The 18604-nt window shown below is 41.2% G+C and overlaps 1 protein-coding gene across 8 annotated transcripts in view; it reads right to left on the bottom strand.

Moving 5' to 3' along the window:
* Positions 1-5342: 5342 nt before the first annotated feature.
* PPP1R9A (protein phosphatase 1 regulatory subunit 9A) overlaps positions 5343-18604 on the bottom strand; it is a 230710-nt gene continuing 217448 nt past the window's right edge. For 3 of the 8 annotated variants that reach the window (XM_015558301.1, XM_006779231.2, XM_015558299.1), the window contains 5 exons: positions 12301-12499; positions 10233-10352; positions 9353-9376; positions 8139-8321; positions 5343-6815 (listed from right to left, as the gene is read on the bottom strand). In XM_015558301.1, coding sequence (XP_015413787.1) covers positions 6612-6815; positions 8139-8321; positions 9353-9376; positions 10233-10352; positions 12301-12499 — 730 coding nt within the window. In that variant the 3' untranslated portion in view covers positions 5343-6611. The remainder of the gene's footprint in view (positions 6816-8138; positions 8322-9352; positions 9377-10232; positions 10353-12300; positions 12500-18604) is intronic. The other 5 variants (XM_015558298.1, XM_006779234.2, XM_015558300.1 and 2 more) reach the window with 4 other exon arrangements.

Genomic DNA, 18604 nt, shown 5'->3' with positions numbered 1-18604 from the left:
AAGAGAATCACTTGATATCAATAAAATGACCACAGTCTGTTCTCTCTTGTTTCTAACAAAATAAGCAAATTCTGTCCCCTGGCTACCCCCCTCACCCAAGAGAAAGCTATCCACCAATTGAACATAGCTTACATGAAAGATCATTCAAAAAGGGACACAAGCTTCCCCTTGGTTTGGAATTTCTTAACATGCTCCAGGGTAAACAATTGAATTCACTTATTCTGTTGCTTTCATCTAAATTTTTTGCACTGCCAAAGGTTTAGTCACAGATAAATTAGGGCATGCATGTACGTGTGACAGAGAGAAATTAATACCCTTCATTTGATATATTCGTCTTCTCACCATTTAAAGCTTTAGAAGTAAAATTGTTGAAAGAAGCCCCATACTCTGGGATGGTCTGATTCTTAGCTTTCCACACCACACTCTGTGACTGTGTGAGGCCAACTGGTTACGGATTTGTCACCGACCTTTTCCCGCTGACAGGTATCAGAAACTGATGATGAAGCCACAGTGGAAACCAAGAGATGGGCGAGGGAACTTCTAGTGGAAGCTTCGATCTTTAACTTTACGCCCAGTTCCATAATTGTGCTTTCAACATACTTCCTGCTGCCCATTTACACTTCAGCAGGGCTAAAACGTATTTTTAGCTTCATTTCCATGGAAATGTGCACTTTGCCCTTGATTGATAGATGCATTTTGACAGTTAATACAGGTTTATCCAGTCAAGGTGAAAATGGGAGAGGAAAAACAATGACGTCAACAGATCTCAGTATTACTCTTTTTATTGCATTCGTTGTCTAACAACAATAATACTCATTGGCAAGAAATTTATTTACACTAACAAATTAAACTTAATCACGCGTATTTTTAGATTGGTCAGAAAACAAAGGATATCTTGCTTCGAATGCCTCTGAAAACCAAAGAGTAAGAAATGTCATTTGAAATGGAACAATCTAGAGAAATACATATTAACCAAGCACAGAGAACAATTCGGACGTGGCACTATTGTCTCTTCCATGCAAATGATTGGACACCGAAAGGTACAAATCAAGGTTCAGATAACATGCTATCCATATTTATTGGACTTAAAATGACTTTCAAACAACTTTTTTCCTTTATATAAAGAAAGATTAAAATAAACCAACTTCTTACAATGGGACAGAATTCATTCTCTCTCTTTTTTTATTTTCAGCCGGCCAGTTTGTTAGTCATATGCAGCACGTGTACTTGTGGTTCCATTGTAACACCATTAAAAAATACAAAAGCAGTAGTGATGACCATAAATAATATTAAGGAAAACATACACATAAATATTTAAGAGATTTCACTAAGCTCTAACGAAGTCTGATGTTGTTGGGAGGTGTTTTCTAGCCGGAGTGCTTCCTGATTCCCACTTTTTAATGTAATTTAACTATCTTTGGCCAATTGTTCTTTCACAGACGAAAGATGAAATCCTTAACAGAGAACCTGGGTGTGTCCATAAAACAGCCAGAGAACTAGAAGTATACACCTTCCAACAACATGCTCACACTCATGTCCATTTGGCAATGACCCAACCAGGCCATCACTCAGCAAAAGGGGAAGTAATGGTCATGGGATGACAACGCTGCCATCAGAGAGCCAGTAGTTAGTGGCTTATGCATCACAGCCACCAAAAATGTCATATTTGAGCATGAGCAAGTGCACAAGAACACACAGTGCGGTTTTTAGCAAAGGACACTGCGGTTCGCAGTTGAAAATGCCTGAAGCTGCATAAATTTCTGAGTTTCAGCTCAGCGATGTGCAATTTCGACATCAAAGCATTAACCAAACATTTGAGGAAACTTTATCTTACTAAAATACCAAGTTTCTAATAAATCAATTTTACCAAAATATATAGACATATAGAAGGATTAAGTGCATTTAGTAGAAGAAATACATTAAAAAAATCTTTTAAAAGCTTATGAGCCATTCAATGTATACACAACACAAACAGTGGCAATAAGGCTATGATTACTGCTGGGGGTTCTCACTGACAACACCACGTTCCAAAGACAGCATCTGTTTGTTGAACGCCATGTCATTGCGGTATGTGTGTGCAAGGTGAGAGAGATATTCACACGTATGTAGTCTGTGTAGCGACACAAGTGGCATGCACAGTGTTGAGAAGTTGCCTCTTGTTCCCTTATCCCTTGCCTCTTATTCATTCTTGAATCTTTAGCGCTAAAGACTGGGGTAGGGCCAAGGATGGGAAATCAGCATGTACTTGCCTTCCCCACTCTATAGATTTGGAAGTGGGTCACGTGCTGTACTTGGTCCACACACGTATGTATGTGAGCCTTCAAGTAACAATCATTCCCTCAACGCATCACGTAAGGCTCCTCTGTTCACCCCTGGGGAGAACTTGAGGCTTTCATTTCTCAGGGGGACATGGATCCTTTAGGCTTCTTCTTTGCCCTCTGACTTCTTGGTTGGGTCTGTTCTATACTCCTACTTTGTTATGCAAATACGACTGGTGTACTACTGGTGTTATTTTTCCCCCCAGTGTTTTGGACCAAGATTCAGTTTCCTGAGACTTTAAATAACTAAGAAAAACATAAATAAAATCTGCCTGCAGACTACGGTTGTTTTTCAGGAGTGAATTGCAGCAACCACATTCATATTTCTTACAACCCTGTTTTCTTTAGAAATTTACTTTCCAGCCCATCATCATAATGAAAACAATTCTAGAAAATATGGACATTTTCCTTCCCTCATCCTTCAAGGCTTAGCTTCAGAATCGTTTACAGGTAGATCCTTGATTAAAGTACATTTGAACATTCAGAAGCCACTCAGGACTCAAGTAGGTGACATGAACCCTGGTGCTGCTGTCTCTCAAACGGAAGTGCCCCTCATCTGCCGCTCTTGGGACAGTACCTTCAGTTACTCCGATGGGCTTTGGTAATTCTTAAATACCTCAGTGTAATGAGGGGGCTACCACACATTCAAAGTGTAGTTGCTTCTTTAAAATTGTTAAGACACCTCCCTTTAGAATCTTCTTAAATCCCATTGTTAAACGCATGGTTTTCTCTCTTTAGGCTTGGTCTACATAACCTTTAACACTTTATAAATAAATCAGAATATCCAAATAAATGCAAAATTTACCTTTTAAAATGTATTTGAAAGCACATGTTAATCCAATGGCACAAAGAACCTAGATGAGAATTATTTGTCTTCAGCAAAAACCATAGGGCTAATTAAAGGCAAACAATCTGTGATTATATTTGAAGCTTGGACCTTGGACATTTTAAGATTTCAGACTAGAGATGACAGCAGAATAACAGGCAGCGGCAAGGGTTAATTTGGTTCCTCACTCTTCCTCTTGCCACTGTGATAACAGGAGCACCAGGTAGGTGTTCCCATTTCCTCCTCGTTAAAAGCTGAGGTTGGCATTAGCGCTGGAGTTAAAAATGCTTATGTGTCATTAAGGGTAGGAAATTCATCAAGCCCCAGCTAAAGAAAGACAGCACAGAATAGCTTTATTGTCAAAAAACTAGAGGTGGACTTCATCAGTCTGCTAGAAGGGGCAAAAGTTGGTTTCTGACCTAACATCACTCTGAAGTTAACTTCTAATTTAGGAAGAAAGAGAGGGAGAGAGAGAGAATATGAATGAGAATGAGAATGAGAAAACTATACATGAACTGTGAGTTACTCTTAAAGAAAGTAATTCTGTTACAAAACTAAAGTCCTTCAATGGAAAACCCTGACCCAGACACTCCTCACCACACACCACCTGCCCTCCCCAAAGCATTACCTATACCCCCAACACTTTTGGCTACTGTCAGAGTCAAATAGAGCTGTCGTTTAGAGAATATAACCAGATATTCCCTTTTTGTTCATTTTCTGATAAAGAAAAAACTGCAAAGTCTTAAAGGTTCATGAAGCAACAATTCTGTGTTAAATTGCACGGACACTGAAAACCACTAGCATTAGAGCAGGAATTGTGTACGGCACTGGTACCTCACTTAGGCATCATGCACTAGAGTTGATAAAAAAAATAAAAAAAAAGTAGGAAAACAAAATGCTCCCAAGTCCTGAGGCCCTTCACTGTTTTCATGACCTTTCACCAGTTACATTTTATCCTTTTCTGGACAATCAAATCAAGTGCCTCTTATAATTTCAGCAGTTTTAAGTAGTAATGTTAAAAATAACTCATTCAGATTAAAATTACTATAATTTAAGTTAAAAAATCAAAATAGTTATAACACAAATGAAATGATTTGGAAAAAAAAGAATGTGATTAATAATATTGTCAGTTGGTCAATAATCTAAACATCCGAAGTATACAGATACACTGAAAACTAAGAACAATATTTGAAGACTTTTAAGAAAATGCAATATAATAGATCATAAATTATGTGCAGAGACTGAAACTTACAGGCATTTCCAGTATTTACATCCATTTTCAAATATTACCAAAGTGTAAACATAAGATAATCATCCTTCCGTTTTCATCCTTAAAATGAATACAGTGAAATTTCCAGTGTGATCTAGATCACTTTTTTTTCAAAGATATGCAAAGATGGCAAAAATGTACAATAGCAAGCACTAGTATTACCACATTTTGACTAATTTAGTCTTTTAGTATTAGAAAAGGTTTGCTGGAATTGGTAGTTCAGTAATAGTGGTTCCTTGTTTCTCATGGTATTAATAAACAGCAAAGCACCACACATATCAAAATATTAATAGAATATCCAGTATGGCGGCTTCATTATCATACCCCAAAATGAAGACAGACAGAGAAAATATACATAGTGACGGGTAACTGTAAAACACAGCGAGTGATCTATACCTGGTGACAGAAGCACTGAAGCCAAACAGGCAATATTCTGCCACTAAAAAGGAGGCAGGCCTTCAGGAAAGAACTGAATTGTGAATTTCTAGTTTAGAATATTCCAGATTTCCCATATTCAGACAAGCAAAACACAAAAACAAGCAAAACACAATGTTCAAAATAAGAGATGGAGCTACATGGGCTGGAGCCCTTTACATGGTCTGTTACCTGTAACCTCCGAAAGTGCCCCCAAGCTTTGTGTATGTAACATTTCCAGTGCAAGATATGGACTGAGACTCTCCACCCAGAAAAGGAAGTAAAATACTTGTCAAAGACTTTGTCTGCCCTCAACTCTTATTCTGGAACCTGTCCCTTGGAAAGTGGGTGACCTCATTTTTAGGGCCAATGCAGCAAACAGAACCAGATACATAAACATAAGGAGCAAAACAACATCAACAAAAAGATCCATTATTTGAAATTTCTCAAGATGAGTTATAGTTTCTCCTCCTTCTGCCTTAGTCCCTGGCATTTGAATTAGTTTGACGAAATGTTGAAATCCTTAATACTGGCTTTAAAATATGAGCTCACTGCTAGACTGTATTCTGGGTACTATCTTAAATAAACTTTAACTTTAAATGAAGATCCCGAAAGAACGGAAGAGAATGGCTCAGAAAAACCATTCAGAGCATCTCTAAATATAACTGACAGCTCACCTTTATGGGGACATTCTGTGTGCTCAGTCAAATTGCTTCTCTAGTTGCATGTTACTCAAATCTAAGTTTTCTCGAACTGGTATTTCTATTGTTTTTAAAAGTACATTTGTTAAAATACTAGCCGAGTCCACTTGGGAAATCTTGAGTTGAAAATATGTGACGAGTTCCCAACTGTGTCATCGTCGGGCTGCAGACGAACCAGAATGTTCCCCGGGAGAGGAAACCTGAAAACGTTGGTTTCCTTAAAAACCAATTTCCTGTTCAATTTGTTGGGGAAAGGAATTTTGTTGTGTGTGTCAGTGTTGCTGACAAACTGAGGTGCTGCAGTAGCAAAGCAAACAACAGATCCCCATATCCCATGGCTGCATTCATGTCAGCTTTTTCTTTTGTTTGGCTAAATCTGGAAGATCAATATTATCCTCAGAATCCCAAGGTCACTCCACATCCATATTCTTAAGGCTTTTGCTTCCTTCTGGGGTGAACACATACTAGAATTCTTTTCTCTCCTTCAGATGCCCAGCAAGTAGAACAGTTTGCTCAACTTCTGCCACGGGCAGAGCACCCACGTTTCCACAGTGGGGTTGTCTCACTGTCCAGACACAGAAATAACGGGGACCTTTCTCACACTTTGGAGTGGATCCTGCAGCCCAGACCTCATGGCAGGAGGGCGCTCAAGCCATGCAGACATACACAAACACCCAGGGTCAGGACCCCATGCTGGACATCCATGGCACTCCATTTCACAACATCAGGGTGGGTCATGCTCTTGTTGGGCACTGTCATGCTGGTTTTCCAAGTGACACACGCACCCACCCAACACAACACAAGATATTGGTAAGTCAGAGAAGAGGGAAACATTTGCAGCTCTCACAAATGAGCTCCTTGGTTTGTTAAGAAACTAAAGGTGGCTTGGGATTATTTAAGTAGGTTAAAATGAAAGGAATTCTATTATCACAGAAAATGCAGGTATTCGACACCAGGTTCCCCAGTCTGCCTACAGCACATTTCCCCCGTCATCAGTTTCTTCTTCATTCCCCTGGAGGAGAGCGGGGCAGGAAGAGGTGGGCCCTCTCTTGGTGCACCCTCTTCGCCTGGAAGAGGGTGTGTTACTGCTCCCCAGCACCCTCTATTGCCATCTTTTCTGTCTTTCTACATTTCCTCTGCATCTGCTCTTGTTCCTTCCTCCTCAGCTTTTCTCTCTGCTTTTCCATTTTCTCTTGAGCCTTCCGAGCCTTCTCTAGAGACACCTTCATTTCCTTGAGCTTTTTCTTGACCACTGCTCGGTCCTGCGATGATGCCATTCCAAGAGCCTTAAGAAGGAAATATAAACAAACTGAATCTGAAAACCAGTGACTTCTTTGCTTATGATGAGGCCGATATCGCAATATGTTCTAACTCAAAAAATAATTTAAACACAATTGAGGTGAAAACTAAAGAAGAGCTGATTACATTTGCCAAAAATATACAAGCTTTATTTGCTCTTTTGTTCTTTGAAGTCCCTAGCACAGTATGCCCCAAACCTTGCTAAGGAATGCTTTCCAGATTGGTAATTAATGGGTGAATGAATGAAAAAAGGTCACAATTCTGCTTCTCCAACCTTTAGGTTGTAGACATTTACAGGCAAAAGATAGGAGTGGGCCCCTGCTGCCACAGAGGGCTCCCGGAAGGGCAGGAAGAATCGACATGGCTTCCTTTCTGCCAATGTATTCATTGACAGTGAGGACCCAAAATGTATTTAGCACCAGAATGCTCATGTCAGCAGACTAGCCATTCGCTCCCTGTAGGCAGACCTATAAAGGAAGCCTGATTATAACAAGAGGGTTGCTCAATTAGCTTGGAATTCAGAATATGGGGAATTGGTTGCATAGTACTTTAAATGCTTCATGACCTTCAGCATCAACAGCGGGATGCATCCATCTCCGCAGGGGGACAGCCTTGTCAATGGACTTCCATATTTACAGGCTATTCATTGATCTCTAACCTTTTCAAGATTGTCACAAGATACTCATCTGCCCGTCCTCCCAGCAGGGACTGAGGTCAGGGGTGGCAAGTTGGCTGTAAGCTCCTTTTGCCCTTTCTCCGCAGGGATGGGCGCCACCTCAGCCTCTAAAGAGATGGACTGGACAGGTGAACATGAGAGAGCAATGGACGGGGAGGGAAGACACTGCCGCACATATTTGGGGAAGGAAGTTCTGGGGAAAACATCATCCCGGTTTTGGAGTGGTCCCTGGTGTGCAGGGACGAGTCGGGATGGAGAGGATACACGAATAAAGAAGGGGAGGTTCATGGACTTGGGTTTTAACTCTTATGTGATGAAAGAGTCCACATTGGCCATTATTAAAACTCATACTACATGGAAGTAAGTAGAGTTAATACATGGGCCATGTGTTGCTAGGTGGAAGCAATGGAGTGAGTCCCTCCCTCTCCTACTCGGAGCCTACTCTTTAGATCCCCTAATGACTTTCTGAACCTGCATTTACTACGAAAACAATCCACCGTCCTTCCTGCCGACGGTTGATGAGAATTACCTCTCCCATATGGAGAATGCTCTTATTTAAACGAAGACATTTTAGGTGCTATGAGCAATACAAGTTATGCTTGGTAACCTAACACAGACATATATAATTCTTTACCTTCAGTTTATTTCCATCCAACTGCAGGAGTTGCTCTCCAGTGATGTTTTGGGCACTGAATTCAGATACATACTGCTCCAGATTTAGGCTCATGAGCCAGTGAGAAACCTGCTGCACACTCCACTCCTGAACGGCCCGATTCTGACACTGACTGTGCTTGGGAGACTGTCCGTCATCAAGGATCTGAGGTAGGAATGTCACGCAGTGTTGTTAAAGGGCTGAAGTGCTATGGCTCAGCATGGCATATTGCGCTATCCAAAGGAATTTCTTGTTTACTAGAGCCATATTTATTTTTAAACCATAGAATGATAAGCTAATGGTTCTAGTTGTGTATGTAACACACATACATGTTTATTACCTACATGTTTTTAGATGCTTGGAAACCTAGAAACTCCCCTAAATAAAACAGCATTTTCAATGTAGGAAGTTTAATATTGACAAATCCACTCTACTGTTGCAAGCTTTTACATGAAAACACTTTGGAAAGATTATCAGATGCAGAAAACAAATATGCCATTTAATCCCTATAGACAATACATCACTCTGCATTTCTCCTCTGCTAAGACATTAGAGATATGTAAAAACACATTTAAAAGTATTGTGGCATCTTTCACTTAGGAGAGCAATGAACCCTCAGGTATTTTTAGGGGTAAATTTCACCGCCATTATTTCACTTGCGCAGCAAGCAAACCATGAGGGCAGTGGGGCAGGAGGTATCCATAATTACTTTTAATAAATGAGGAAACTGAGGTTCTGAACATCTACAGATCTGTCCAATGCAGAATATTACTTTTAATGGTGCAAAGGGCAGGTTGGTTCCTAGAACCACTACGCTGAGAGGCGATGAGGCGATGATGGGTCTGGGAGGAGAGACAGACGCTACCTCAGTGACGGGCAGAGAGAACAGAAAAGGGGATGATGGGTAAGCCGAGATGAAGGCAAAGGAGGCGAAACAGAGGGAACTGGGTCAGTCAGGTAATGGCGATGGGGACACATCACGGGACTCTGGAGGTGGGATCTGGAGGTCCTCTTGAACTAGGAATATCTTTTAAACTGAGACATACACAAGGGCAGAGTGAAACTACGTTAACACAAGGAACACCCCCAATGCAGAGGAAGTGCTCTTGTATTGTTTGAGTTTTCAATCATCTGCAAAGAGAGAAAAGGTTCAAACAAAATACCAAAAACCACCACACAGCCCACTGATAGCTCACCTCGTCATCTATCATATCCAGGCTCTGAGTGAGGGAGCAACAAAGGAATCAAAGAGAAAAGTGTTACAGAAACAGGACACGCAATATATACAGTACAGTCTTATAAAATTAAAGTCACGCTGAGCCTGAAGAATATGGGCAAAGAGTTTAAGAGAAAAAAATGTTTTACAAAACAAAACAACATGTTAGAAATAACTAAGAACACATATTTAGAGCAAAACTATCTTTACTTACGATGCCTCCCTCCCTCCCTCCCTTCCACTCCAATACTGGTATTTCTTTCCTTATCTCTTGGGGCACTAAGTCCATCACTAGTGTAATTTCCTGCCTCTCTTGCATATATTTATCTCCTGAGAATTCTTAGGAATGCTATTTTGACCCTCGCATCTAAATTTGTGGTCTGACACAGTTGTCCTTCCTTCTCAGACTTGTATCTCTCCCCTTTTCACTGCAGTGAATCTTAATCAGGAGCCACACCCAACTCAGAAGAAATATCAGATTCTTCGGGTGGGCGTGACGGTGGGAAAGGTGAGGGAGAAAAGCAATGGTGAATTGCTTAGAGCTCCGTGAGATTTCTGAGATGTTTCCTACTTTTGCTCTCCAGTGCCCAGCCCCCCGCCCCGACACCTTTGCTAAGAGTCATGGCTCTGGAATCAGAGAAAGGCCGAGATATAGTGTATAGTAAGGGATGGCTCCAAGGGCCTCTGAAACAACAGTTTGCTTTCATGTTGAGACAGAGAGGGAGACACCAATTTCCTAGCAAAGATCATGGCTCTCCAATTATCCACATGCAAAATCTACCTTAGACACATTTCCCTGTGACAGTTCACGGGTAGAACATATGTCGGGGATAGCAGTTCTGTGAGGGGCATGAGCATACCTCATCTGATGACAGCGCTAGGGACTGAGAGAGCCCCGGGGTTCTGGGCTCCGCTCCTAGGCCGCTCAGGTCTGCCGAGCTGGTGCTACTGGGACTGAAGTCATCATTGAAGGTAAAATTCTGTAACAATAAACGAAGCTCAGGGTTAAAAGAGCACCGTGAAGGAACCCAAGGTAGGTGTGCTTGCAAGTTCTAAAAAGGTTATTTTGAAGTAATCTCATTAAGTTCACTTTGGGGTTGGTGATGACCTTCGACCAGGCAGTGTCGGACACTGCACCTGTGGTGAATGGGGGATTCTGAGCGCTTCTCCGCCGGGTGAAAGGATGGGTGTTTTGGAGTAATGATTCTGCAGTCTCTCTTCAAGGGTGCAGCATTCATTATCCTCTGCAACTGCTCAGAGGAGTGATATTAATGAGCCTATCTTCTTTGACCCTAATGGTAATGAGCAACAGTGTAAGTAAAAAATGCAAGGTGGTGTGGAGAGCCTGAGCTATTAGGAACAGATGGCAATCCCTATTAGAAAGGAGCCGAGCACCCCCAGAAGGCCCGCCGCTGCCGCGATAAACACTGTGAGGAATGGCAGGTCCTCTTCAGGGCGTGACCGTCAAAGATGGTGGGTTCTGGGAGGTCACAACCTGACTGCACTACCTGCGCCAGGACAACGCTCACGTGGCACCAGCGAAGCCCAAGGAGGCTGCACTACGAGCAGACACATGCTCCCAAATAGTTACCTGGGGGTAGAAAGAAAACTTCCCCAGAACCTCATTAAAATGTTCAGTGGATATTAAAGTCAAATACGTTCCCAATGACTTCAGAGCTGCCTCGGTGAAAACATTTTAAACCAAATCTGGAGTCCCTCCAGTGTAAGATAATGGTAGAATTATTCAAACAACATTGAGATATATCAGATCCAATGCTGAAAATGTTTCAAGGCCAGAGTGGTCTACTGCTGTCAAAACTTCTTTTCTAATTGCTTCCCAGGGACTCTCAAGAACTTGGCCAACCCCATCTTGTTTCCTATTCCACTGCCTTAGAAATTGGACTGTCAGTTTTCCATTAGGTTTTCTTGTACTGGCTGAGCTGGCTGTCAAGAATAAATGCCATGCCAGAGGCTGGAGAGCTCAGTACCAAACAGACTGCAGGGTTTGCGGAATGTTCGGAGAAGACTGAATCAGAGCACGGAGCTGGGCTAGTAGAGCGTTTAAGCAGGAGGCATTCAACACAGCGCATTACCACTTGGTACTGTCAGTGGAAATACAACCCCAAAGCCCACCAAAACCCTGTGAGTTGTTGACCACAAGAAAAGAATTAAATTCAAGTAACTTTAACCACATGTTTCTGTTTGAGAAAGAAAAGTGAACACAGATAAAAGGAGACCACACAACATGTGAAAGTTAGCCACCGCATGTGTTTCAATAACATGTTAGGTAAGGTTTGCAGTGTCATGCTGGAAATAACCACCATGCATTTAAAAACAAGCAGCATCCATGCACATACTTCCTAATTCTGCTAAAGTTAAAGAACTTTCGTGATAGAATTACAACAGCTGTTCGACATGGAAGCTTGATTTAAGAGAAGAAATAAGTAAGGGTGCTATGTCAGCATGGGTTTGTTTTAAAGAGTTTCATTTAGATGTATTGAACACATATCCAGTCCCAAATTTATCTGTTTTCCAGTAAATCTTGACGAGCGCAGCAAAAATAGTTTGGTAATGTAATTTAAACTGGAATGCTTGGTAAACAGATCTATCACACTGTGCCATGATTCAAATGCATCTTTCCCAGCATGGTTTCACTGTCAAACAGAGATTAAATAGCAATATGTGAAAAGACAGGCAAATCGAAGATTAACGCACAATCTAGCAGGGACCAGTATTAAAGAAGGTGATGGTTAGAGGGGCTCTCTGTTCCCCACACGGGAAGTACCATGCACTGTTTATTGCAGTGTTATCACATTGGTTTCTTGGATCCAGAGCATACACACAAGTTGAGAATGCTTCCCAAAGATTGAAGAGGAGGAAGAGATTTGGGGTTTTCTTGTTTGCTTTTTTAATCCAAGTGTTTTCTACCTTGGACCCCTTTTTATCTGAAATTAGAGTTTCAGGAGAAGGCTGGAGGGGACTTGGAGGTGAAGGCAGGTTCCTGAAGGAATAGGATCCTTTCCGGCTTTCGTGAAACCAGGAGAAAGGCATGCAAGGTGAGCGAGGGGAGGCCGGCGCTGCGGAGGAGGGCTTCGCTTTCCAGTGGTCCAGCCGGCCTCTGAAGATCCTGTTTCATGAAAAGAATGGGGTGTTAGACAAAGAAAGGGCAGACGTGAAACTGACAGAAATGAACCCTGAAGGGGCTCCGAACACAGTTCGAAGTAACAATTTGAGAAATTGTCCTACACAACAGATACTTTTTTTCTTTCACTTTTGACTGGAACATTAATCCTAATCATTATGGGTTGTTGTTTTTTGTTTTTGTTTTTTTGTTTTTTTTTTTTTGTTTGTTTTTTTTTTTGCGTCTAAATGGATTCTGTAATGACAGACGTTTTGTACTGCTATGTCCGTGATAAATTTTTATGAAATATGCCTAATAAATACAGGGATGGGCAAAAAGTTAGGTCTGCAGTTATTTGTATGGAAAATAACACAACAATTAATACATAGTAATGCAAGAATAAACCGTGTTTCACGTACTCACAACCGTACACTTACTTTTGCCAGTGCCTGTGTATGTGGATGAATTACCATCCGGGAGGAGCTTGTCGTTCAGGAGCTGCTCTGAGGTTAGTCACCACAGCATCCCCTAATTGGAGACACACACCAGTGCCTCCCTGCTGGTGACTTTAGCTCCTGGTGAGCATTCTTTCCTGGCCTCCTCTCAACTCAGATTCCCAGGGGTCTCAACTTTAGAAAAAGATGTACTTAAATAACTTGGAAATTTCAGGGCTCAGGATACTTTAAGCAGAACATACACTTGGTTGGTTTTTCATCATAATCTTAGTGCCGTTTCATAGAAGGAGCACCAGACCTGAAGTCTTAATACTCTGCTTGGAGGTCAGGGTCTGCCACCTTCTGAACACAGGACCATGGCCCTTTGCTCAGCCTCTATTCCCTTATCTATAAAAGAGGGATGTTTTATGTATATCACATGTGGTTAAGAATTAAATGAGACAGTATGTGTAAAAAGTACTCTGAAAACTATAATGGTCTATGCTTACTGTTTAACATTCAAAAGCATTTGAGAACACAGTTTGAAACATGTTTTTCTTAATATCTTGCATTAGAGAAAAATAATTCTTAGGAACTGAGGCAGGAATGGGCAGTAGTATCTGCATCTTGGAAGAGGTCACCCTCAAAATGTCCAAATGATACTTGATGCAGTGCCTACAATTTGTTAGCAGTTGATGTGATGACAACGAAGAGATTCTCTTTCATTTAAAAGTGACTCAACACCTTAGCTAGATAGCTAACGTCTGACATGGATACTGAATTTCAATCTTCTCACATCTCATGTCAAATATTTTGAAATATGACATGTTTTAAATTTACCTGAATAGTATAACTCCTAACAATTTTTGCTCACTTCCAAAGATTATTGTGAGAATCAAATGGGACAATAAATGTAAAACCATCTTATAAACTGTAAAGCAATGTATAAATGTAAAGGGATTGTAAGAATGATAATTAAAGAGAATGAAAAATCAGTGAAGTTTTGGAAGAATACTGACATCATAGATTGGGGGTGAAAAACTGTTGGCCACACTAAAGATTCCAGAAAAGGGGATGATTTAAATGGTGTATTTCTTTTTCTTAGTGAATGGGAGCCATTCAATTTTTATGTTTTATTGATTTTTAGAGAGAGGTGGAGGGAATGAGGGAGAGAGAAACATTGATATGACAGCAAAACATCGACTGGCTGCCTCCTGCACGCCCCCTACCAGGGATGGAGACCAAAACCTGGAATGTGTCCTGACCAGGACTTGAACTGGCAACCTTTCAGTGCATGGGACGATGCCCAACCAGCTGAGCAACACCGGCCAGGGCTAAATGGTGTTTTTCTTAAAATGACAACAACAACAACGACAATAAAATCACATAGGAACCTGCAAGGATAACAGAAAGACTGACCAGAGAGGGGCCAACCTTCAATTTCATCTTAAAGTTTAAAAAAAATGTTGTATCCTTAAACCCACCTACTTCCTAAGAAACGATGGAGGAGAGGAGTACAATAACTGAGCTTAACGCATGCGAGCAGAGGCAGATTGGTCTTCTGTGGAAGTGCTTCCTGCTCCGGGGTCATGGACCAGTCTGCTAAGCATCACTAGGGCAGCTGTTCAAATGCAGATCCTTGGACACCCAGACTTACTGAATTAGAATTGTGAGAACAGAAGGGAGGAGTTGATCTGGATCTACTTTAACACATATCCGAGCTGACTCTTAAAAATTTTAATATCTATATTTATTAATATTATCCTGAATGCAAATATGAGGCTTTTGGAACAGAATAGGTTATTACATACTTACATAAAATTATTGCACTGGTTCCCCATACCATAATTTTCTCTCTCCATAACGAGAACCAGATGTCTTAAAGTTGGTCTACACTGTAGATGAGAAATGTAAAAAATATGAATCTGTACGGTTATATAGGAGAGGGCCAGCTGTCCCTGACTTGCCCTGAGAGGAGGAGAGAAATCCTATCTCCTCAATGTAAACAAATTCAACTTGGGAAGGATCTTGGGTTCTCTCAGCCTTTGGAAAGAAATATAAGTCCTGGGGGAGATAAACAAGTTATCTCAGGCTTTACAAGCTTGGGAATGTCTCCACAGAGAGGTCTCAGCCCCCTCTCCCATCTGCACTCCTTAAAAATGGAACCACACCTTGGGGAGTTGGCTCTCTCTGTCTATCCATAATTTAACTTCTGAGGTTTATCTTTTAGCTCAGGCCCTACATTCCATTAAAAAATGCTGAGAAAGCTCTAAAATAAAAATATTTTCTCAGTAGTCTCACACTCTTATAAGTAGGCATATCTGAAATAAACGGGACCTGATGATTTATTTTTCTCCTTTGGTTATAAATTTCTGAATCAATCAAAGTGACGTGGGAAATTCTTTAGGTGTTCCATCCACAATTTAAATAAAGCATTGTAGTGCTTTGATACATGGATACTGTTTTAAGTTATAAATAGGCCATTATCAATGACAGCTAAACTATCTTCCTATTCCCAAGTGGACTGCCTTTGTAACAACCCTTTTAGAACAACCACTACCACTTTTTTTTTTTTTGCAAGAAATAAGATTATTGGTATCTAATTTTTGTCATTCTAATGACTTATTTGGAAAGGACTTTTGGTAGTTCAAACCCTGGCCAGGCAACATTTCAAACAAAATCTGAAGACCACATCTAAACGCTGCCATAAAATTCTCGCTGCCAGGAAAATATCCAAGACTGATAATTCCAGTTGCACTTGGACATCCAGTGCTGAAGGCAGGCCGGAGGCCACAATGGGGGTGTGATGAAGGAGGTGAGGGAAGCCCAGCCTTGGTGATATCCAGAGGCTTTCTTAGACAGTGAAGATAATGGAAGGCAAGAGGAAAAGTCACACAGAAAGAATGCAAGCCCACTTCTAAGGAGATGGCCACATCCTCACAGCTGTAAACCACCGGTTCTGAGGTATTCTGAAGAATATTTTCCAATTCCCCAGGAGGTCTGGCTGTGCCCCGCTGAGGCTGTATCCTGCCCGCCTCGTTTATTTGTGTATCCTCGACTCTAAAACTCCCTCCATACACCGCTGTAACCTCTGTGTGTTTGCCAGGATCCACAAAGAGCTGAACAGGCATGCTTCCATCTGCTTGGATCTTGAGTAGGGAATGTTCATTTAAAAAAGTAAACTCTCCACTACTTTAAACTCATAGACCTATCAGCTTTCCAGACATGCTTTCTAAAATAAATGCCAATTTCCTTCCGGATAAATTCAACTATTGAGTCTACAAAAGTTGCACAGGAGTGTTTGGTAACGGTTATTCTATTATTGATCACTCTTACAGCCTGTTTCACTTGGTGGAGAAATGTATTACGAATAAGATAAAATTCTTCCTTCCCTCTTTTCCTTTCCTTCCTCTTTTCTTTCTTAACATTTTTTACCCTCAGGGCAGGTTATGGGCTAAGTACTAACTCTACATTCATCCTTCATAATCCCCATGAAAAATCAAGATCAGTGGATATGAATTCTTAATGGATCTGAAAAGAATTTCTAGGTATGTGCTCTGTACTTCCTTCACAGCTTGTACACTAATGGCTCACTGTCACTGAATCAAATCATAGCTATATTTCTGATTATTTTATTGTTAGAAACTGGAATGCTAAAATGTCATATGGGGGTGGGCGATGAGGTGGGGAAGTAAGTTTCCTGGCATTTAAATGGTTTATAGTTTACAGCTCCATAGAACAATTAACTCATTTATATACATCTTGGAACCAGATTATCCTGGGGCTAGGACCTCAAAAATAAATTGCTAAGGTAAACACTCCATGGTGATTTTGGGGGGTTGGTTTTAACTTTGAATACGAGGTAAATCAGGGCACATACCTAGGTTGTAGGTACAATCCCTGGCCAGGGTGCTTATGGGAGGCAACTGGACCATGCTTCTCTCTCTCTCCCTCTTTCTTTCTTTCTCTCTCTCTCTCTCTCTCTCTCTCCAAAAAAAAAATCAATAAAAACATAGCCTTGGATGAGGATTAAAGAATTCTTCTCTAGCACCCACATGAAAAAAATTTTTTAAGATAAAATTATTTTATAATGTTATTTAACGCAAAATATTCAAAGTATTATTTCAACATCTACTTAGTATAAAAATTTTAAGAAGATATTTAACATTCTTTTTTCTTATACTAAGTCTTTGAAATCTAGCATGCATTTTCTCTGATAACACATTTCAATATAGACTAGCCACATTTCAAGTGCTCAATGGCCACATCTGACCAGAGGCTACCATACTGGGTAATGCAGATGGAGATGGATGGGTGGTTGGGGACCAGGTTCTTCTAGTCCACCTCACTTATTTTTTGTAGGAAACCAAGGTCCAAGGAATTCAGAGACTTACCTATGGCAGAGTCAGGATGAATACTTGGGTGAATACTTGAATACCCAGTGGTGTGTTTTTTCCCATTGTTCACACTTTAGGTAAATGAAGACTCACTTCCCCAGAGAAGTGCCCTCTCCCTTCCCTGTCATTTTCCCATGTGCCACTCTCTAACCTAGTCCTGAGATATACAGATCTGCTCACAGGGCTTTCCATTCAGGGACTAAATTTAGAGGTTCTCCCACCAGCTCCAAAGGTTGGCAACTGCTGCTTTAGGGTAAGAGGAAGCTCTGACAATTAAATGTTTCCTGCTTTTTTCTCTGCTATGTTACCTGTTTTTAAATCAGAATGTTCACTGAGCACATATTTGAAAAGGATAAAACCAAACCATATTTCTTTGTAGGGTTTGTTTGTTTATTTACTACTAGAGGCACGATGCATGAAATTTGTGCACTCAGGGGGGTGTCCCTCAGCCTGGCCTGCGCCCTCTCACAGTCTGGGAGCCCTTGGGGGGTGTCCGACTGACAGCTTAGGCCCGCAGGGAGCAGGCCTAGGCCGGCAGTGGGAAAACATTAGTGCTGCCATGGAGGCGGGAGAGGCTCTTGCCACTGCCACTGCACTCACCAGCCATGTTCCCCCTGTGGGAGTGCACTGACCACCAGGGGGCAGCTCCTGCATTGAGTGTCTGCCCCCTGGTGGTTAGTGCGTGTCATAGCGACTGGTCAGTTTACATGTTAGCCTTTTATTATATAGGATTATTTTAACCTCATCTATTTGTTTCATGTGGGCCATGTGTTTGAATCATTAAGTCTCCACAGGAAATACAATAAAGTGAATTTTTTACTCTAAGGGAAGGAAAAACTAAAACCAAACCAAATTGGTTTTAGCAAGTATCTTAACTTTTTAATGTCTAATAGCCTCAGATTATAACTTAGATAATGTCTAATGGCCTCAGAATGACCTTATGAGAACTGGAAGAAACACCCGGGAGATAAGACTACAAACCCAATCCATGCGTTAGACTGCTCTTTCTGAGAAAGCCTCACTGGGGTGATGCATTTATTCCCAGTTCCCCGCAGCTGCTGTGCGATCTTGTGGCTGATGGTCCTCATCACCCACCTACCTCCAGGGCCCCGGGAAACCAGCCCAGCTCAGCTGCACTAAACTCCCACCTGGCAGTAATTGTCCTTTCTGGAGTATGTTTTGTAAGGTTCCGGACCCATTATCAATCTACATAGAAGAACAAAGGCTGTCATTGGATTTGATTAGTGTTAACCAAAGTACTGTGATAGCTCAAAAAATTA

Source organism: Myotis davidii, unplaced genomic scaffold, assembly GCF_000327345.1.
Source record: "Myotis davidii unplaced genomic scaffold, ASM32734v1 scaffold187, whole genome shotgun sequence".
Taxonomy (NCBI): Eukaryota; Metazoa; Chordata; class Mammalia; order Chiroptera; family Vespertilionidae; genus Myotis; species Myotis davidii.
Note: the sequence above shows the minus strand (reverse complement) of the source record. Positions and strands in the feature narration are given on the sequence as shown.